Raw genomic sequence first — 22977 nt, forward strand, 5'->3', positions numbered from 1 at the left:
TCAATTGTAAGTCAATTTAAAAATATATTACATATAAATGATTTGAAACAGTTTTTTTTTTAAAAGTATTTGTGATATTCTTTGGGTTTTCCCACCTCTACTTCATTTAACTGAAATAGTATTCCAGAAAATTAGGCAGGGTTGAATTCACACAAAAGCCCCCATAATCACCCACTCCTGGAAAAAGCTAATCACAACTTAATCAAGGCCAAGACAGACAACATCCAAAAGAATTAAGAGAACATCTCTACATCACTGCCACCAAGCAACACTTCCAGATATCTACCTTTCACATCTGTCCAACCTGTTCTTTGTCTGTAAAGGCAGATTCTTCTGCCATTTACATCATGCTGAAGCAATTGTAAGGTGATATCTGGAGAAGCACTTACCACTTACCATCATCATAGCATTCCTTACGGATATTCCCATGACTGAACAGATCCTGCCATCCCTCAAAGTGCAAACCCTGATCAATGGGTATCTTGTTAACTACCACCTAATCGCTAATCTGGCATGCCTGGGAAAGCATTGAGAAGAGTCGTGCTACCTGGCATTACAAAAAGCAGACTATAGAGATTTGGGACCTCCTCCGGAGCAGCGCACCAGCCCTGCTCTTCCTAATAGAAAACTGGATGGACCCAGCTATTCTACCGCCATTGCTGTGGCCGTACCAGCAGGATACAAAATTGCACACCGGGACCACCTCCACAAACCAGGAGAAGGACTTGCCATCATATACAAAGACCCGGACACCCCTTTCCTGGAACACATGAACATCAACCTACAAACTAACAAAACAGCCACACCCTGAAGGGCACCGTGGCTTACAGGCCACCTGGTCAACTTCAGCAGCATCATCTCAGACATCATCGCCCACCTCCCCATCAACTTCAAAGACTTCCTAATCTTCAGCAAATTCAATTTCCACCTGAAAGACCCCTACAACAACTGCTCCACCGACCTCCTTGAAAGTCTACGCAACATAGGAATTTCCCAACTCATCATTGACCCTACACACAGTGCAGGCAGGCTTTCGGCGCAATCTTCGCCTGCTGCAACAGCATCAGCTATCACTCCACCTCACTACTCACATGCACTCAAGTACTATCACCACCTCCTGAGAGTCACGAAGAGAAGATCCCTCACGGACCAGATGGAAGCCAGCTCCAACAATTGTAAAGAGATTTTTGCAATCATCATGGAATTTACCACTTTAGAAGTCCCAGCCAACTCCCTCACCCCCTCCCAGGAACTCTCTGACAGCCTTTCAATCATCTTCAACAGCAAAATTGAAATGATCTACAAAAACTTTGAAAAATACCTGAGCTCTGAGGACATTATCAGCCAGTTGGCCACCTACCACTAGGACAGACACCTAACCAACTGGAGAACACTCACTGAGGAAGACACCACTTCAATCATGAAAACTGTCCACTCACTGCCGCCACAGATGAGATCCGCACCCTACTGGACCAAGAGAAACCACTCATACCGTCATACTGCTGAACCCCTCAGCTGCGTTCATTACCATATCACACTCCAGCCTCATCAAAAGACTGCACGCAAAAGGCGACCAAGGTCCACCACTCGAAGAGATATGCTCCTTCCTCACAGGGAGAACTCAGCGAGTCAGACTCCCTCTCTCCACATCAGAGCCCAAGGACGAAACCTACGGAGTCCCTCAAGGATCATCCCTAAGCCCCACCTTCTTCAACATTTTCATGACACCCCCCTCCAACGTCATCAGATCTCACAGCAGCTCCATCATCTACTATGCCGATTACACCCAGTTCATCCTCTCAATGTCAGACAAGTCCCCCACGACCAGATCCGACATCATCAAATGGATGATCTGCATAGTACAATGGATGAAAGCCAACTGCTTGACACTCAACTGGGACTAAACAGAAGAGCTGATCTTTGGGAACAAGAACTTCCCCTGGTACTCCATCTGATGGCCGTTAGAGCTTGGTCCAACACCATCAGCCACTAACGATGTACGAAACTGGGGAATCTTCTTAGCCAATAAACTCTACATGGCCTCACAGGTGAACACAGTCAGCGTCTCCTACTTCCACATACTACACATCCTCAGAACAATCTTGAAATGGATCCCCAAGAGCACCAGGTGTTCCGTTACTCAAGCCTTAGTCACCAGTAGACCACACTACGGCATTGCACTCTATGCCGGCATCCCCAACCACCTCCTCCACTGACTTCAGACCATCCAGAATGATGCATTCAGGCTCAGCCTGGACCTCCCGGGCACACCCACATCACATCACACCTCAGAGAAGTCTACTGGCTGCCGATACACAAGCGCTGCCAATTTAAACTTGTCACACACCCATACAAGGCACTGTACAACACTGGTCTGGCATACTTCAACTGCCGCCTCCACTTCCACACACACCCCTCGCATATGCAAAAGCAGAACAGGAGGGCTAGCCTTCTCCTACCTTGTACCCAAAACTTAGAACAAACTCCCTCAACACAGAATGGCCTTCTCCTCACTTCTGGAATTCTGCAAGAAACTGAAGACCTGGCTCTACAGCTAACACCTGGCAGATGACCTACACAGCTGCTCTGGTACCTGACTATCCTTCGGTGATAAGTGGTGCTTTACAAATCCCAATGAACAAGTTACTCACCTTGGGTAAATTATTATCTGGTAGAGACATATTCTAGCTGCAGATTCCTTAACTTGTGAATTCTCCCCAGGCATCTGACAGGATCTGGAAATTTTCAGCAGTCCCTTTGCGGCGCACGTACGTCAGTTTCTTATGTGCGATAAAATGTGGACCCACTATAGAAACTGGCTGTGGAAACAGTGTGCCAAAAAAAGATCAATGCATCTTTAAAACATAATTAGAAAATGGAAATGAATGGTATGACAATACCCAGACAAGGCCCATAAGGAAACACTGAATGTTGTGACGAAGCAAATGGAAATGAATGGTATGGCAATACCAAGTCAAATTTTAAGAAGTAATACCAAATGGCCTGTTGAATCACACAATTATGTATAACAATGATCACTGGTATATAAAACTAGTACTGAAAAAGGGTATAACCCTTACAGCACAGATCGTTCACAGAGACGGGAGGATGGGCAGGGCGGTAAGGAATCTGTGGCTAGACTGTCTCTCTACCAGATAATACGTTACCAAAGGTAAGTAACTTGTTCATCTGATAGAGAAATCTAGCAGCAGATTCCTTAACTTGTGAATTAAATACCATAGCTATACCCACCTGAAGGAGCATCTTCCAACTAATCATATAACATCAATGCAAGAAAGATTAATAAAAATGTAATATCCTTTTTATTACATATATTACAACTATATCTCAGCATGTTTAAGAACATATGCAACACACTTATGTAAACTCTGTATATACACATGGATAAACTGAACTGAAAACTCCAGTCCCAAAGTACGATACAATATAATATCAAGAGAGATATCGCCCCCTCAATGAAACACCTTGGGTGACTTGGCATTAAGATAATGCTGATTGTCAAAGTATCTTAACAGGCTGGTATTGCCTAAAGAAAACCACATGAAAATGAGCACTTGCAAACAGCAAGCACTTACGACCACACTTGGCCTAGAAAGTCAAGATTAATAAAATAACCCAAGCCCCTGGAAAATACCAAAAAAGGCAACACAGAGTAATTGTCCAGGAGGCATATGAGCCAAAATTCAATCTCACTGGAAAGCACAGAAGTGCTCAAATACACACATTTAGTTCTACAAGAACACATGAACCACCAGATCATATGTTCACACCATGATCCCTTAAAGGGTGGTATGGTACAGCAAATAACAAATGCTTAATAGAGAAAGAGAAATATCCCCAAGGAAACAGAGAACCTCCAACCACCCAACAGGAAATGTATGATTATCAATAGTACCGATGCCAAAGAGTATGGAAATATCCAGGATGTTCTAAAAGTCAAGAAGGATCAAAAAGCGAGCCTTCTCTTCCGAGAAAACAGAAATTTATTCAACCATGTAAATCATTTTCGTAAATAACCCTAAGGTAAATATTTAGACACTGCATGTCAGATAACCTTAGGAGAGCTCACAGAACTACCATGTACAAAAATTGAACATAAGAACAAATATCACCAGCAAACATGCCAGAAACCAATACTTTAAGTATTCAGAAAAATGCAAATCAGACACCTTGAATTGCCAAACATAATGTCTGCAGCAAAAAGGAGCAGACTTCCATGTGCAGGTAAGGAACACATCACATAATAAAGCTTGCATGAAGCATGTGAAAAGGTAAACTTCCTAACCGGTAAACACATCACCTGCAATGACCTCTTGAGCATGAAGCCCATTTTCAGAGGAAAAAAGAAAAACTATACTTTAAGTATCCTTGTACCACACAAACTGTTAAAGAAAGTATTGAAACAATAACATCTGCTCCTCGCAGTAACACCAATCGAGTGTGACCTGATTAGGGGCATGTAAATGCCCTAATAAGGCTAGTCCCTTGAATAATAAAAATCCTGTATCATCTATACAACCCAAGAATAGGGGCAAAACTAAAGAACATATAAACAGAGAAACAGTAATTAAGACTCTCTATCACTCTGCCTATCACGGAAATGTCTCAATGCAGAGTCAGCCTGAGCCCCAAAAAGATGGGCGTCATCAAATGGAATATCGAGGAAAGTCACCTGTACTGCCTCTGAAAAACCTGAAGTTCTTAACCATGCACAACGTTGTAGTGCCACCGAAGATACTATGGTCCGATCTACTGAAACAGTAGTATCTATGCCACATCTAATTATCAGCTTGGTTGCCTGTTAGCCATCTCTAATACACTATCCAACATCAGAACTGAGGGCATCTGGAAGTGATGGCAACCTAGTTTGCAAAGAGTCCAACAAAACATGAGGAAAACCCCCAAGAACACAAGACGGGCTGGTGGACCTTAAAGCAGAATTAGCCGAAGAAAAGACGTGTGTGATACGTGCATCCTGATTTCTAGACTCTCTAGTCAATGGAGTCTTAGGTGAAGAATACATATCCTGTGAGGCTGTAGCAGCCTGAACTACCAGGCTACGAGGGGTAAGATGCCTGAGGAGACAAACTGGGTCTCCGGCAGGTGCCTCACTATATGGAAGAACAGGCTCTTCCCCCGACAGTCCTTGATAAAGGACATCAATCAGAGGGTTGGTTGGTGGACTTCTCAACCATAGACAGTGACAAGTCTAAAACTGCAGCCGCTCTCCTCAACACATCTGCAAAGGAGGAACTTGCCTCAGTAGCAGGACTAGGAGGTGAAAGTAGCCTTGAGGCTAGGAAAAACTCCAGCCCACTAGCCTCATCAAGGGAGAAATGCAACCCTCCTCCATTTGTGATGGAATAGTCTCAGAAAGGGGCTGAACAGGCCCAGACTCCCTTGTATCACCTGCCACAAGGCAACTCCCAGACGTCTCATCATGAGAAGGAAGTGAAAATGCCGCATTCCCCTCAGTTTGTTCCATCAACTCCGCACCCGACGCCGAATGACCCCAAGAAGGCTATGCTTCAATGATGACAGAAAGGGGAGAAGTGACTTTGATCGGCGCCATCGACTTCAATTCCGTAGTCGGCTGATCAAGAACGGATGCCGAAGGTGGAGTCCCCGAAGGACTGTGCACTGGCGCCAAAGCGGCAAAACGACTGGGATGGTTCAACGAACACAGAGGGCGACCCCACTGGCATGGGTCCACTCACCTCCTTGGAGCTCCAGAGGAAAATGGGGGCCCAAAGATGAGATGTAGAGTGTTATAATACTCCCTCATCTGGTCTATTGATGCCTCGGCTCCCGGAAAGACAGGGATATGCAGGGCGAAGTCGTGGGCGTCCTCCTAAACCGGGGAGCGGGAGGAGCCATGGGAGATGGAGTCTCCACGCTTTGAAGTTGGGGGGGTGTCGCGACTTCAAACTACTGCACTTACCTGTAGACATCTCTGCCCGAGATCGGCTCCGGCTCCTAAAACGGCCCTGTGAACGGACCTCCGTATCAGAAGAAGAAGACAGAGGCCGTGAAGTCTCAGTGGACCGTGAGAGACACGCTGCACGTAAACTCATTTGGCGCTCCCTAAATGCCTTTGGCTTTAGCCTCTGGCAGTACTCCAATCCTCGGAGTCGTAATGTTCTCCCAAACACCACACAGAAATGGAATGCGGGTCTGTAGCCGATATTTGTCAAGAACAGAACCCACAAGGCTGAAAGCCAGACAACCTAGAAAAAGGCACACTGTTCCCAACCGACAAAACTGTTGAAGAAGGCCAGATTAAATGGCCCGAGGAACCGCTGCTCCCGATCCGTGTTGCAGCGGGGAAAAGAAGAAACTGATGTCCGCGCGCCAGAGGTGACTTATATGAATCATCTAATGTCACAACCGGAATCAACGTCATCACAGCGTCATGAGGCGCTGTCCCCCGGCGCACAGGGACTGCTGAAAATTTTCCAGATCCAGTCTGACACCTGGGGAGAATTCACAAGCTAAGGAATCTGTAGCTAGATGTCTCTATCAGATAACATACCATAATATAAGAATAAGATCAGGCCCAACAACATTCTGCAGAGATACCATACGGGGATTAAAACTCACTTCAGTAAAGTGAAAACAAGAATTCAAGTCCTATTTGGCCTTTTTGCAAGCTCTGGCACTGTTACCACCCGTCAAGCCATTCCTGATATCCTGGCACGCTGAATGAGATCTGATGGCATTTTCCTGCTATCCTACTTCAAGAATAGAGCCTAACTGGTCCATAACACTACTTTTAGGTCTGAGAGAATCTCCATAAATGAAGGCATCCCCCAAGGCTCCACACTGTTGCCCGGGATTCTCACTTTGTACATGGAGCAATTGGAAGTCATACTCCGGAGAAGGAGGCCTAAATACAGATGATAGTCCATACCACATAGGGTAAGATCTTCAACCGGCAGAAGAAGTAACTCACTATAATTAAACCCTAAATGTTCAAGGTCTAGTTCAACTCAAACCCAACCAGAACAAAGTTTGTGATCATCTCTAACGTAAGCATCTACAAAGTCCAGAAATTGTTTGATTAGATTAATGTGGATAGCTTCACCCTATGGATTGTCTACAAGACCAAGTCTCTGAATCACCACATCAATACCAATCTTGGCTTCAGCAGCAACCTTTGGGATTCACTGCAGCGAAACAGCCATAACAAAGTGGCATATAACAGTGGGAAACCTATTTATTTCCCAGATTTCGCTGACTTATTATCTAATTGTGAGATAATTATATTATTTTTCTTTAAAAAACCATCATTCTACCTCATACCCTACTGTTATTGGAGTAACTTCATTACATTTGGATTCTATCTGCATCAAATTTAAAATTCCATCTTCGGACGCATCAAAGGACACTGCAGGAATACCTTGGGGCACTGGACAGCAACAGAGCAGTGGCTTATCTCCCACGTTGCAGTCCAGTGGAATCACTTGTAATGGTATGAATAAAAACAATGTGTAAAAAGTTACAACCAAAATATTTTGCATTAGCAAAGTTAAACAAAATACAAAGTTGCAAAGATGAAAACACCACTCAATGTATGTCACTTTCTGTAAAGGGAAGGGGCCAGAACAAGAAAATAGTGAGGCCAAGGCAAAGAAAACAGGTGTAACAGTGATCAGAAATGTAAACAGACAAGGAACAAAATGAGGAAATAGTGAGCATAAAAAGGAAGCCTGAACAAAGTGGGAATATATTAAGAGGAATTACAGGGTCTACCCATGTTTGCAGTATAAGCACTAACACAGAAATTTGTGTATCAATAGGCAGTCATTTAACTCTCTTTCTAGACATTCATAAGACAGCATCACTCTTATGAGTAACAACAGATGTAAGAAGCACTAAGTGGCAACCCAAAATAATGAACAGTCTGTGAAGTGACGTCACACAACTTTACCTTAGAGGCCTGGTGGTAAATTGGGTTAGTAGGTCTCTGCCCACTAAGAGCAGAGGCTGAAGCAGTGCAATGCAAAGACGCCGGCTGGGGAACAAAGTTAGGAGATGAGGAGTAAATAGTTATGCATTTTGAACAGACTAGCTAAATAGGAAGCTGAGTTTCAAGTGACAGAGATGAGTGAACCAAAGGGTACACAAAACGTCAGCAGCAAGTACTGAAAGCAAGACATAACAAATAATCCAGCAACAATGGTCTGCTATCATTAAATATGTCAGATGGTACTGTACAACACCTACATCTTTCATAGCATAGATAATCTACATAGTAGTCTTTAATACAAACCTATTTTCTGTCATTAAAGCACAAGTAACGGTTCTGCTCTGGCCGCACATCTTCGTCAAAATGAAAATGTTACTTAACTGTAACCCTAGAGCCTTTGCATGCTTCATCTCAAACTTCTAGGACAATGACAAAAGGATCGTCTAACACATTGGCTTTTCAAATATTTAAGCCTGTCCACTGATACACAAAAGCATCAGCACTTTAGCAATCTAAAAGGTTCAGCTTTCAAATGCCCCACAATCAGTTCACTTTTGAAGACAAAGCAGGTTTCTCAACAATCAACATGGATGTTCTGAATACTGAATACATGAGACTACAATACAATCCATGTGAGCACAGATCCCAGAAACAGTGGACCATCCAGGTATACACCAGGCGCATAAAAGTTGGTTTGCTCTGTTGTTATACGGTGCAATATACTGGATGTGAAATCATACAAAAGTGCTAATGAGCAGTAATTCCCTGTTTCTTGAATTTACCCACAAACTCATTATTACTGGTGTATTGGCGTAAACAAAAGAGGAAGAGTCAAGATAATCTACACTTCCCAGATCTGCTTGCCATTGAATTCTGACATAAAGGCAGTAATACTAGCAAACGGGAAAGCACTTGTGCAAAAAGGCAGCTTTCAAAGTATCAGACATATGAAGTGCCTTATGTTTGAATGTGCCTCGGGCGCGCACAGAATATATTTTATTGCCTGGTTTAAATAATGCTACTTAGAGATGAAAAAGAGTGCGGAACATGATACACTTGGGAAATTCTATCCTATTTGTCAGAGTTTAAACAATATAATGTGGTCTTGCTTAAAAGACACATGGGAAAGCATCAGGTAGTCTTCTAGGACTAATGTTGAAAGAAATCTACACTTTCAGTATAACAACAAATATTAAATGTCAATGATTAATGTCTCTGCACTTCCAGCTTACTTTACACTAGAGGCTAATTATGTAGGAAGTGGGACCTCTTCAGACTGTGATGCCCGCAAGCAAATGACACATCTGTCCATCCGCATGCAATGTCAAGAGGCGCCTGCCTGCCCATCATAATGGAAATCTAGGTAAGGAACATGATGTGGGTATGTGGGTATAATGCAACTGCAGTCCTGGACTGATGCCTTGCTTTTACTACAGTTCTCCCCTAATCGCAGGTTTAAGATGCTACCTCGGAGATGTATGTGCAGGTCTGATAAAACCATCCTTCACTATGCGAATGATATCAGATTTAAAATTGTTGATACTACAAACTCAAACTGTCTACGATTACATAAAAGGAAATATCATCGTTTGTGACTTCAGGGTTGTATTCTTGGTATTAGTGACTTTTCACGGAGGCGTGGCCTGCAGGGACAGCATGGCGGACGCTTTCTGAGAGCGGTCTGTCGCAGGTCCCCGTTATTCGGTATATTTCTCCTTCATTACCGGCAGCTAGCAGCGTAAGGCGGTGGGTGATGCCCTAGCGACATCCCCGGGAACTAGCAGGAGTCAGCACGGAATCCAGTGCACGAGCTGTCCATGGGGAAGCAGCACGCCGGTGTGTATCCAGGGAGTGGCGGCCTTGGTTGCCCGGGCAGTGCGCCCATGACGGGGGCTTCGCCTTCAAGCTCCGGACAGCGAGGTGTGCCGGCCTCCGGTGCGCGTGGAGCGTCGGGCGGCCTGACCTGGATAGCCGAGGCCCCTGCGGTGGTCATTGAAGTGCCGGAGCACAGAGGTGGGGGAACGGCCGCGATCACCTAGATCAAACGCCCGGGCCTAGGACCTGCCCTCTGAACGAGGTGGTTCATGGTTCATCTGCGCAGTGCCCCCCCCCCCCCCCTTACTGGAAAGCGTGATGTGTGTGAGGGAACCGGTCCATGGGGCGCAAAGAGCAGCCAGACATCCGGCCTGTGAGGAGCCAACAGGAGGTGCAAACCTAATCTCCGGCCGTGATGGAATGTGCTGCTCCGCCCCAGACCAAAGGAGACAGTAGTGTGAGGGTGCTCACAGGCAGCCGGAGCCAGTACTGGTCGGGAGAGTTCTTGTGGGGGGCCCCAACAGAGATGTTGAAATGGAGCCGGTGGATGCCTAAAGGTGAACAAAGCAGGGGGAGGGCCAAGCAGGCCTGAAAAGCAGGAAAAGGCCCCTGGTGAGGACCGGTCTGAATGGGAGACATTCGATTGGACAACCAGTGTGTGTTGGAAGGTGCAGGTATGGACCATCCCGGCAGACTGTGCTGCTAAGGCCACATCCTGAAGCAGTGGCTCTATTGGGAAGGGTGTTACGGGCGAGAGCACATGTGTGATGCATCTGAAGAATAGTGGTGGCATATTGCGAAACAAAGGGGTGACGTGAAGCCAGGTGCCCCGGCGACTGTGGAGCGAGTGGGTGGGACCTCCCGGTCTCACTTGGAGGGGCGAGCATTGGGAGAGTGGCGTGAGGTCTGCCACTGTGTTTTGTGGTGGAGTGGACTGATGTTGAGTTGAGAGGCACTGCAGGACAAATCTAGAGGCGCAACAGGCACACCTGGACGTAAACAGAAAAAATGGGATGCACCAGGGGGTGAGGTTTATGGCCTCCTCGCAAGTGGTGGGCGCTGGTGACGCTGACCCACCGCAATATGTGAGGGAGCGCACGGTGCCTGATGATCGTCTGGATGCTATACTTCAGGCAATCAAGAGCACTAGCGCATCCATGGAGGCCAAATTAGATAAGGTGGCTCTGGACCTCAGCCTGCTACATGAGGACCATCGAAATTTGAAATACTGGGTCATTGCCATAAAACAGGTTGCTGAATTGAAGCCAGCCACGGAATTCCAGGATAAACAACAGAACGCCCATGAAGTACGGATCTGATATCTTGAAGATCGCATTGAGGATGCAGAGGGCCGCTCGTGGCGGAACAATGTCCGGTTGATTGGGCTGATGGAAGGGGCGGAGGGCCAGGACGCGGTCACTTTCCTAGAAACCTGGCTTAATACCATCCTACCACATACTGGATTCTCCCCATTCTTCACCATAGAACGGGCACACTGTGTTCCAGGCAGGAAGCAGGCCCCCGGTGATAGGGTGCGCCTGCTCATCTTCAGACTCCTACACTTCCGGGATGCGATCCTCCGGGAGACTAGGAAGCTGGACGACATCCAATATGAAAACGGCAAGGTGTTGTTTTTTCCGGGTTAAACTATGAAAGTCCAGCCCCAGCGAGGGTCTTTCCTGCCGGTTAAATGTTAGCTTTGGCAGCTCAGTCTTTCTAACTCGCTGATGTTCCCGGCCATTCTCAGTGTCGTCTCAGACGGGAAGGCCAGGTTCTTTGACATGCCTCAGGATGTCTGGGACTGGCTTGAGATGTCGGGTCTGTATTCTGTCCCAAGACCCATGGGAACCGCTGCGTCTTGGCCAGAGGAAGCAAGAGGTAGAGGATCTAGGGGACAGCGGCCTGGAAGGCAGTTTCTGGGATCAACGGCGGGGCCGGGTACAGATCCGTAAAGAAAGACAGGAGGTGGTTCGCATTGCGGAGCAGATGGTGGAGGCAGCATCGCCGGAGGATAAAGTGGACACTTCTTGCTATTCATCGGGGGAGCGGAGCTCCTCGGTAGTGAACTCTTCTAATAAGGTGTTCTTAAGAATGCCGGACGATACACCCCAGACGGCGATGGTATCATATGAAAATGACTGTCCTAGGAGTACATTACTGGGTGCTGTTTGTATTGCTTTGAGGGTTGCTAAAGTTCCTAATGTCTGAGTGCTATCACGTATCAGGATGGGGGAGGATTGGTGTGATGGGTGTGTGTGAATCCCGGGGGGGTTGCTATCTTTGTCTTTCCGATCCGCGCTATGGCAATGCATTATTAACTGTCTTGTCGGGAACTGGGAGGGTATACCCTGCATGGTTGCACAACCCCGCTGTCCCCATTTCTTTGGGGCCAGTAGGACATGCGACTAGGTTGCTGTATGTTGTGTTTAGCTAACGCCCCTATGTTCTAGGAGTTGCCCTTATATGGTTTCTTTCTTCCCTAGTTGGTTTTTCCTATTTTCCTTGTGCTGTGGGAGCTTGTGTGGTGGACATTGAATTTGCTGATGTGCAAGTCCGACTGCTAAGTATTGGGCTCCGTGAGGGGGAGGCTGCTGTTCACTGTTGTATGCTCTCCGTAGCTTTACCATGGGTCACGTGATACTTACCTGGAATATCCAGGGTCTCCGCACGCCATCCCGTAGATATGCTGTGTATTCATATTTAGAATGCCAAAACGTGCACATAGCGTTGTTTCAGGAGACACACCTAAACACGTTAGAGATTACCCATTTGCAAAGCAGGTGGAGGGGTAAAATATATGCCACGGACTATTCCCTATGTGCTAGGGAGGCCCTGATCTGGATACGCCCTGGGACATCCTTTGCCCTGGATGAGGTCCTAATGGATAGGGAGGGTAGGTCTGTGCTAGTTAGGGGTAAATTGGATGAACGCCATGTACTGCTGGGAAGTGTGTATGCACCAAATGTCGACTTGGGCCAGTTCTTCGGTCAGTTATCCCTTGCCCTGGGGAGATGGTGCAAGATCCTGTGGTTGCTGGGCAGGGACTTTAACAGTGTGTTGGATGTGGAGACCAACAGATCCTTTCCGCCACTCAGGGGCACGGCCGCCAAAGCCAACTCTGCGGTGCTAAAGGGCTGGGCACAAGGCTGGGATCTGGTCGATGTTTGGAGACACCATTACCCGGCGGAGAAGGTGTATTCATTTTTTTCAGCACCTCATAACCTACACGTTCGGCTTGATAGGTTCTTTGGGTCCCCCTGCCTCCTTCCATATGTCTTGAAATCGGAGTAGTGTCGGCGCACGCACTCCGATCACAATCCTCACTGTGTTGTGCTGGCTTGGGAAGTGGGACCCCGGAAATCTCTACATGGAGGCTACAACCAGCCATGCTTGAAGATTCGATGTTTCGAGAGGCGATTGGTGAGGCTATAGGGGAAGACTTTACACTGAATGCGGGGACTGCCTCCTCCACGCTGGTGGAGTGGGCGGCTATGAAAGTCACCCTGAGAGGGAAGTGTTTGGGGCTGGGCTGAAGAATGCGACAGCAGGTGGCATCGGACTTGCTCAAGATAGAGACGTCTGATGCCCTTGGAATCTGGGGCAGTAGTGGATGCTGGGGGAATGGCTGACTTGGTGGAGGCACATAAGAAACATGCGGAGCTCCTCAACTGACATCGCTGCCTCAACTTTGCAGCGCACTCCACTTCAGTGCATGCTAAACCTGATCGTTCGGGGCCTCTTCTCGTTTGGCTGATTAAACAGGAACAGTCGGGTGGGCCAATCACGGCTCTCTGCTCTTCGGATGGAGTACATCGGTACACACAACTAGAAATTCATGGGGAGCTATCCGCACATTTCACACAGCTCTATAAAGTGGGTCAACAGGCCCCGGAGGGGGTGATACAGCTATTCTTAGAGGGACTTCCGTTCCCAGTCTTGTCAATGGAGCAGCAGATGGAACTAGATGCTCCACTCACACTCGATGAGGCTCCGGGTATGATTAGGGCTTTGCCATCTGGGAAGGCTCCTGGCTCTGACGGGTTCCCCCACAAATTTTATAAGTCATACGCTGACTCCTTAGGTCCACAGCTGCTCAAGGTATACACGGAGGCACTCGAGACCCTTGCCTTCCCTGTCTCAATGACGGAAGCTACATTGATCATGCTTCCCAAACCAGGTAGGGACCCCACCTCTGTTGGGGCTTATCGTCCCTTGGCGCTCCTGAACGTGGACTATAAGATTCTAGCGGACACTCTGGCACATAGATTGGGGCCACTGATCCCTCAAATGGTTCACCAATATCAAAATGGGTTTGTGCCAGCCAGTTGCACGTCCCTTAATATACGGCGGCAGTTCAGGGTGATGTGCTGTGCTACAATAGAGTGGCCGTCTGCCAGCTGTATTATACTGGACTTGGAGAAGGCTTTCGATACGGTGGAATGGCCCGTCATGTTCGCTGTACTCCATCGATATTGATTTGGGCCTTATATTTTAAGCCTTATCGGTTTACTGTATGGGGCTCCCATGGTTCGGGTGCGGCTGGGGACTCTCTTCTCTGATCCTATATTGATAGAGTAGGGGACCCGCCAGGGGTGTCCTCTCTCTCCCTTGATCTTCACCCTGGTGATTGAGCCTTTAGCAATGGCGTTACGGATCTCGGCGCCGGACTGGGGATTATGTCTTTGGGATGGCATACACGCGATCGCGCTTTATGCGGATGACATTTTGTTGTATGCTAAGGATATTCTGGCGATCCCATAAGTCAGCCCTACTACATTGAAGTCTTTTGTGTCTCTGTCGGGGCTGGGGGTGCAGTGGGGTAAATCTTGCCTATACCCCTTTAATCCTGGTACGGAAGATCTGAGTTGGGAGGTGGATGGGATGGTAGTGCAATGGCAGCAGGTGGCATTCAGATATTTGGGGATCCGCATTTACCACACCGATCAAGATCTTATGGACGGCAACATCACGAGGGCAGTTACAGCGCTCAAGTCTCTGATTGAGTTTTGGAAGACGCTCAACCTTTCGGTCATAGGTAGGGTGGAACTAATCAAAATGGTCATGTTGCTGCGTCAACTTTATTATTTTGGTAACTTACTGCTCTACTTACCTGTGTCCTTCTTCCGCTCTCTGGAGAGGATTGTTCGAGATTTCATCTGAAACAACTCGTGGTGCAGGGTGGCACTGGCGAAGCTGTACATACCTCGTTCAAGGGAGGGGGGGCTGGCTCTACTCAACCTAAAACATTACTTCTTAGCATCTCAAATCCTGTGGGTGGCAAAGTCGGTGGAAGAACTGCATTTGTCGTGCTCGGCGGAGCGTGAACCCCCGTACCGCCTGGACAAAATCCTTTCCATACTCCACCCTTGTAACAGATCGAATGAACCTCTTCCTCTGTTTCCGCAGGGGGCTTCATCTTACCAGACATCACTCTGTACGCGCCTGCTGTGCCCGTATTAAGTATGCCGACCATGCAGGGTCATGTACAGAGTACGGTTCTCACTGACTGGGTAGGGGTTGGTATAACTACCTTAGGGGACCTGTAAGGGGAAGGCGCATTGCCTCCGTTCCTTGATATCGTGAACGAAGATGGAATTTCCCCAGGCCAGTTTTTAAACTATGCTTCCTGGACGGCTGCAATGACGCGTCTCCTAATGCAATATGTGCATGTGATGGGTACGGGACGCCATCTAGTGAAGTGGTTTGCGGAGTCAATCAGACTTATTGCTGTTGCAAATTAAGTGGGAGGCTGATTGGGGGAGCCCTTATTCGGAGCAGGAGTGGTCTGTGGTCCTGGAGAGTCCCAAGCAGGTCCCCAGAAACGCTCGTTTTAGGGTAATCCAATTTTACATTCTTCACAGGGCGTATCTCTCCCCAGATAAAATCAGTTGTTACTTTCATAGACAGGATGCATGTTGCCCAGGCTGCAAGCTGGCGAATGCCGATCTGTTGCACATGCTCTGGTCCTGCCCCGCTTTGCATGCTTATGGGGGGGTGCTGTTGGCGTTAGCCATTGACACAGACAGAGAGGTGCCACGGACTTGGGAGGCGTGCATTACTGGTGTATTTCTGATAAATAAAGAGCACAAAGCATCCACTTGGTTTCTGGATTTGGGCTTCATTGTGGCCAAGTGGTTTATCACCCGCAGGTGGAAGGTAGAAGAGCCCCCGCCGATGAAAGCTTGGTTCCTCTCCATGATGAACTGGCTGAAGGCTGAAGCGGTTTCCCGGGTAAGGGAAGATACGTTGGGTTTCCGTAAATACCCCATCTCCGCCGCATGGAAAGCTATGTTGTGCGCGCTACAAGGGTTAACGGTGCCGGATGACCCGTTAGACATAACTACTCCGGATGAATAGTGGGTTATATAGGGGTGGACCTCTGGCCTGAACCTCGTACTAATGTGTGGATAGAGTCCCTTGTATCTCACACTGAATGGTCGTTTTCTGGCAGTCAGGCTATGCATCCATATGATTATGGATAGGCTCCCGTCTTGTGACAACTGGGATCTGTGTTTCCTACACTTTTCCCATGCGGCCCATGTTCCCCTTCCCTTCCCTATTCCCAATAGTTTGTCCCACGTTGGGTGTTTTTCATGAAAACTGTTTTACTCCATAATCAAATTGCTGTGCTATGGCAGAGTGAAGCCATAAGAAACGTGCTTATGTACTTGACAAGCATTGCATAGTAGACGATATAATGTATCATAACCTGTTTGCATGCCATTTTTATACGAAGCGGGGTGATTCTTTGGTTGGCGTAATGTGTCACTTATCCTTACCAGGCATGCTCAAGTTTGCTGATGTGACCAGAAAATTGAGCTGTTGATGTGCGATATAGACTTGTGATTTACCAACTGGCTCTATATGATGTCTCTCCTGTTGGTATTTCGTATTTGTATTCATATACATAACAACAAAATCTTTAATTAACAGATCAAACAAACAAAATGTGTGACTTTTCACAGTGGCAACAGTTTTGTATATGGATGGATGGATATACTGACTGCAGGTCAGGTGTAGAGGGAAGGAGAATTGTGCAGCCACTTTAGTAGGACTTCTCAAACATTGCTACCCACTTTAGAGATTGTCAATGATGGAAAGCATCATTTAAATAAAAGATCATGCTACAACAACTTGGGTTTGCTTCGACATAGTAGTTTCCATGCTGAATTATAGCCTACCTACTGAGTGGAAAACTTCCAAATCCAAATAACAGTTTTCTTCTTTACTGGTACAGATTTTTTCCATTTTGGTCAGCACTACCTTAACAATGACTATTACAGGTTTACTCTTATATCAGCGAGATCAGATCTAGGCATTAAGCCAACAGGGCAACCATGACTGCACATGGCTAAAATCGTCAAATCATTCCACCGGAAATCAGAGACATCTTTAACACTGGGATAATTATGATTGACAGGAAGGGTATAGTCTTGTGTACCATGGCCTCTCCTGGTGAAATGAAGCTCAAAAGGCAAAATCATGAACCACTGAGCAAGATGTTCACAAAACATGCATAATGTTTTGAAAGAGAGACTGAAAAGACCTTTAATATAGGTAAACACGAGGAAGGAGCGAAGGTAAACTCTTAATTGTAAACTGGAGGTATAGCAAAAAATGTTGCTTGTTTATTTTTTGCTGTTAAGTTTTATTGCTTTTAACAATTATTCAATTTCATGAAAAATAGCATGTTGTGACAAGATTGAAAGACACATTTGGCTTCAACAACATTAATATTTCCACCTCCCAAAACTATACTAAAGTTCTTTAGAAATAATTCATCCAAGAAAGAAGACAGACTCTATGAGTCTTGGTACCTTAATTGAAAAGGGCTTTTTTTAGATTCCGGGCAAAAGCTGAAACTGAGAAACAATTGAATTGCCTGTAACAGCAGTTTTAAAGCTTGTTATTTGGATGTTTACATGCATTATCCCACCATCTAATGATTGAGGCTAAAAATGTCACTAACTTTTCTCAAAAGTTACAAAATGTAGTCCTTGATGACAAGCATAACAGCAAAGACTCCCTATGAGACTGGCCATTTACAATACTTAGAGTGTTGGCATCACTTACGACCCCGGAGGTGAGCCATGATTTTGGATGTTTCTCGTGCTCTTTTACAGTGCACAATACATTCATTATGACTTTCACTAATACACTCCCTGCCACTACTCACCATCTGGGGGAAAAGACATATGAAGTTAATTCTTTATCCTGGTGCATTTTGAGGGTTAGGGGAGGTGTCAAGCGCGCTCTTGTGACAAGAAGCGTCTTAGCCAAAAGGAAAACTAACTAACGTCTGTGCATAACACCAGGTGGCAGGACTGTGCAGAGCATCTGCATATACAGCACTACAGGCTATAACCAGGTGGTTACAGGAAAACTAACACTATCCTTTTGTTGACATATAGATCTGTTACTTCCTTAGTAATGCCCCCCTGTCTTTTTACATCAGATTTATTCAATTAACGTGAACACAGCTGTGAGGCTAATGGACCAAAGGCATTGGATTATCATATACTCCCTCATGTGTTAAAATTGGAAAAACCAGTATTGAACAATTTAAGCATCTGTTCAGCCTACGTCCATAAGGATCAAGACACCATGACTCTGAAAGTGGAGTGGATAAGAAATAACAGATCAAAATAAGCCCTTATTTGAACAAGTTGTTTGGCATTTGATATGACATATGGCGAATTTATTTAAGAAAAAGTTGACCATAGTCCATTTCCAGATTCATTATTTTCCCCATCATGTTTTTTTGGGGGCTGAACGTCCACAAAACAGTAAATGACAAGGAACATAATGTATTATTTTCTAATGTACATGTTAGAAGAATCATGACAATGCAATAATCATAGGTAGAATTAAATGGTTTAATATTTAGCTGATGTGGTACAACTGGAACACGAGCTTATAGTGCATGACACAATTAATTATCATTTTAAATGATTAATATATAAGCAATTCAATATGCATAATAGCTAGCACAATGAAAGCAAAATAAAACATTATACCAAGAACTTATGAATCTACAGCCCAATAGGCTATGAAAAGATGGGTACAGGGTATGTAACATATTCTGTCTGCAGTGTATGTGGTTGTAGATACAAATGCTCTGCATGGATTGTAAAGCTGTTTCTACCCTAACCGGTGGCTAGTGGGCAGATGATGCAGATTCTTGGAACACATTTCTAAAACTGTTGGCCAACTAAGGCCACCTGATGGGCTTGAAAACCCACACAATAGTGTTAGGTGAATTTGTTTGGTGTAGACCATGTGGCAGCCTTACAAATGTCTGCTAGTGGCATTTTTCCTAAGAACAGTTGCCTTGTTGCCTGTGGAATGTGCTCTAGTTATTAACTGTAACTTATGTTTAGCCTTAGAATAACATGTTTGAATACATCTAACAAGTCATCTAGCAATACCTTCCTTGAAAATAGGGTTTCCTAAGTCAGGCTTCCCAAAGACAACAAACAATTATTTTGTTTAGCAGATGGATTTAGTCTGGTCAATGTAGAACGTGAGTTCACTCTTAACATCATGCGTGTAATGATATTTTCACCAGAATCTCTAAGGGGCCGATTGCGATACAGGCCTTAAAGGCTCTGACCAAAGGGCGGCATCGTAATAGGCCGGTCGGTTTCCTTTCTGACCACCAGATTTTAATGGAGGCGGTCAGAAAGGAAACCGGCCGTTCATTCTGGCTGGCTTCGACGGGCTGAGAGAGCCCATCCACCAGTCGGAATGCGGCCTGTAATCTCAAGGGTGGCTCTTTCTGCTCTTGAGATTACAATGCATGCTTTCCGACATTGATTCCATGCTGGTCTGTCCGACATGAAAACCATGTCGTAAACGAGTGTTTGGGGGCCCACAGCAGGGCCACCTTTGGTGCATGGCCTCCGGTTGGTCCCTGCACCTTACGGCAGTCATTCTGTATGATTTACAGCTGTAATGAATGCTCCCATAGTGAAATATAGGAACGTGACCGAACACTGTTCGGTCGCATCCTTATGGGGCAGTCGGGACCACAATCTGGGTGTCGGTGGGTTCCATGACAGAGTCGTGTCGGGCAGAAGTGATTCCGCCCGACATCGTAATGAGCCCCTTGGTGTGGAAAGAAGAAGACAACTCAATTGTCTGTTTGACATGAAAGACGAGATCACCTTTGGTAGAACTTTGGGTTTGTTCCCAATGCCACTCTATAGCTGGATACTTGTATAAACAGTCAATGCTTGTAGCTCACTAATTTTCCTCAGAGATGTGAAAGCAACCAGGAAGGCCACCTTTCAAAACAACTGAATGCCAAAAAGGTGTAATGGTTCCAAAGGAGGACCTATCATCCTTGTTATAACTATATTCAGATTCCAGGATGGCACTTCAGCAGTTCGCAGGGTCCTCTTTAAGCCTTCCTTGAAGTCCCTGAGTACAGATATTTTAAAGAGGGACAAATGTTGCCTGTTCTGCACGTAAGCTGCATTTGCTGCTAAATGAAATGAAAAGAGGTGTATGATAATCCCGCTTTCTGCAAGTGTATGAATAGCAGATGATATCTTGAAGAGACACTTCAAGATGATCTATTTGCTTTCACAACCAACAATGAACAAATATTGCCCACGTAACATCATAACATGCCCAAATAGTGTGTTTACATGCCTCACACATGATTTCATAGACTCCCCTTTGAAGAGTTTAAGGTAGCCAAACTCTAGGACCTCAGGTGTCAGATCACCAGATTCAATTTCCTGAGGTTTGGATATCTGAGCTGCGCCTTATGTCGAGTTAGATCAGGCCTCAGTATGGGTGCACAGACTACTCCTGCAGCATGGAATACCAAGGTCGTCTCACCCAATTTAGTACCACTAGAATGAGGGTCATGGATAGCTGCTTCATTTTCTTCACAATGTAGGCAATCAGAGGTAACCGAGGAAAATGAGTAAGCTCATATCCCTGACCAGTTAATCCTCAGTGCATTGCCCATGAACTGCCATTTTGCGCTTAACATCATGGAAAACTGAACAATTTTGAGAGAGCCACATTTCTTGAAGAGGCTATAAGGTTCTTTGCAGTTCATCTTCTGATTGTAGACTTATTCATGCGACCCACTTAGGAGGTCTGCAAAAACTGTTGTCCATGGCAGATGCTCGGTTAGAAACAGAAGGCGGTTCCGAACAGCCCAATGCCATATGTCTCTAGATGTAACACAATGCTGTCATGTATTCTGTCACTATCTAGACTGTCTTGCTTTGAAAGTGAGGGTCAAATGTTGTGGGAGCCAGTTAAATAGCAAGTAACTGGTATGACAGCCAAGATGTTCTTGCTTTCATGTATTCTGCACCACTAAATGGTTTAAATATGCTGATCACACCAACAGTTAGGTGTCTGTGGTAATGCTCACCTGTGGTTGAGGGAGTTCATGAACTCTATCAACACTATAATCCCTGCAGTGTTCTCGTCTTCTGCTCTTTATCAGCCAGATAAGGGAAGATGAAGTGCTTCCATGGAGTTGTGCAGCCACCACTGCTAGACCTTTGGTAAACACTCTTGGAGCTGTTATAACACAGAAAGGTAAAACTTTGACTTGGTAGTATGGACCACTTACGACAAGGCAGAGGTAGCAATCATGTGCTGGGCTTATGGGGTTCTTCAAGACGTCAAGAGTCGTCATGTGCTCCCATAAACAGCAGTGGAATGAAGACCTGCATGGTGGTTATTTTAAAGTACTCTGACAGGATGTAGCCGTTCAAGGGCTTTAGATCTAGAATAGGCCACCGAGCTCCATCATTTTTAGGGATCAGGAAATACAGAGAGTAGACTCCTTGACGCTACTGGTGGCAGGAGCTTATATCAACTTTTTCAAGGAGTGCCTGTTTCTTCCTACAATAGCCATAGATGGTCTTGACTCATTCTATGGTGATGAGGTGGAATGTTTGGAGGCGTGGTGTTGAACTCCAGAAAGTACCACCCCGTCCCACCGCAAGCACCCAATTGTCTGAGGACATTTTCTCCCACTGTGAAAGGAAAAACCTCAGCCTTCCCTTAATCAGTGTTTCTTTGATCAGGGAACTAAAGGGCAAATGACTGCTTAGGAGGAGGCACTCTTGTTGGAACCACCTATACCCTTGCCTCTGTAACTCTTGCCACTTCTACTGAAGGGCGTGGTTGCCTATGTATTCTGAAAGGAATGATGAGCAGATGATTATGGGCCACCTCACACCTTCTGTTTGCAAAAGGCAGACCTTGGTTTTGGGAATCTGCAGTGCATCCATGGCCTTGGCAGTCTCAGTGTCCTTTTTAATTTTTCAAGCATTCAATCAACTTGGGAGCCAATCAGAAGCTCTCCATCGAACAGTATACTAATGAGGTGCTGTTGCACTCCCAGTCTGAACCCAAGACTCTCAGCCAGCAATGGTGTCTAAGCAAGACACTGGTTTTGATCTGTCTAGATGTAGTATCTGTAGAGTCCATCTCACAACAAATGTTTGTATTTGAGATCACTTCTTTGAGCTGACTATCTCCTGCCCCAATTTGCAAAAGGATTCAAAGAAGTGCCTGGCCAACACCTCCATTTTCTCACAGTTATTAGAATCATATCTGGAGAGCAGTCTGACTTAACTGGCAATACCACGCTGAATGGCTGACTCCAAAGCCACAGATTTCCCAGGTTCCTTAATCTTCTTGCTTTACTTATCTGAGGGTGGAGCAACTTCTGTTGTCTGTGCCAAGGCCATGTTCCTGTCTGTATGTACCACCAAAGAGTCCAGCAGAGCCTGTCCCTAGACACACACTGAGCCTGATCGGGTCTTTTAGGTTTTCTGTGGTGCATTTAACCATGCTCCTGAGATTAGACGGTACTGTACAGCTCTCTTGGTCTTAGAGAGTGTTTCAACTAAGAAATCTTCCCCCCTCCTCTGGTGTGCAGTTTTATCTTCTCGTGGTGCACTGCCCAATGTATAACTGCATGGTAGGTGGTGGTGTCTCTGGGAGAGAGCTTTAACAGGGTAGGGTTCAAGGTCAGGATCGTCTTGTGGATCTATGTGGTAATCTTCCCATGGATCATCCCCACCCAACTGCGACCGAGTCTTGACTCAAAGTGGTCAGACTTGGAAGAGAGCCGTAGCAACTGAGGGGGTCGGAAGTGTGCAAGACTGAGGCAGATCTGGTGGTGTATG

At 45.9% G+C, this 22977-nt stretch overlaps 1 protein-coding gene across 1 annotated transcript in view; it reads right to left on the bottom strand.

The window, feature by feature from the left end:
- MPDZ (multiple PDZ domain crumbs cell polarity complex component) overlaps positions 1-22977 on the bottom strand; it is a 798673-nt gene that overhangs the window by 349219 nt on the left and 426477 nt on the right. The window contains exon 28 of the mRNA XM_085633687.1: positions 7952-8035. Within this exon, the coding sequence (XP_085489813.1) occupies positions 7952-8035 (84 nt within the window). The remainder of the gene's footprint in view (positions 1-7951; positions 8036-22977) is intronic.

The sequence above is a fragment of the Triturus cristatus genome, chromosome 2_1, assembly GCF_964204655.1.
Source record: "Triturus cristatus chromosome 2_1, aTriCri1.1, whole genome shotgun sequence".
Lineage (NCBI taxonomy): Eukaryota > Metazoa > Chordata > Amphibia > Caudata > Salamandridae > Triturus > Triturus cristatus.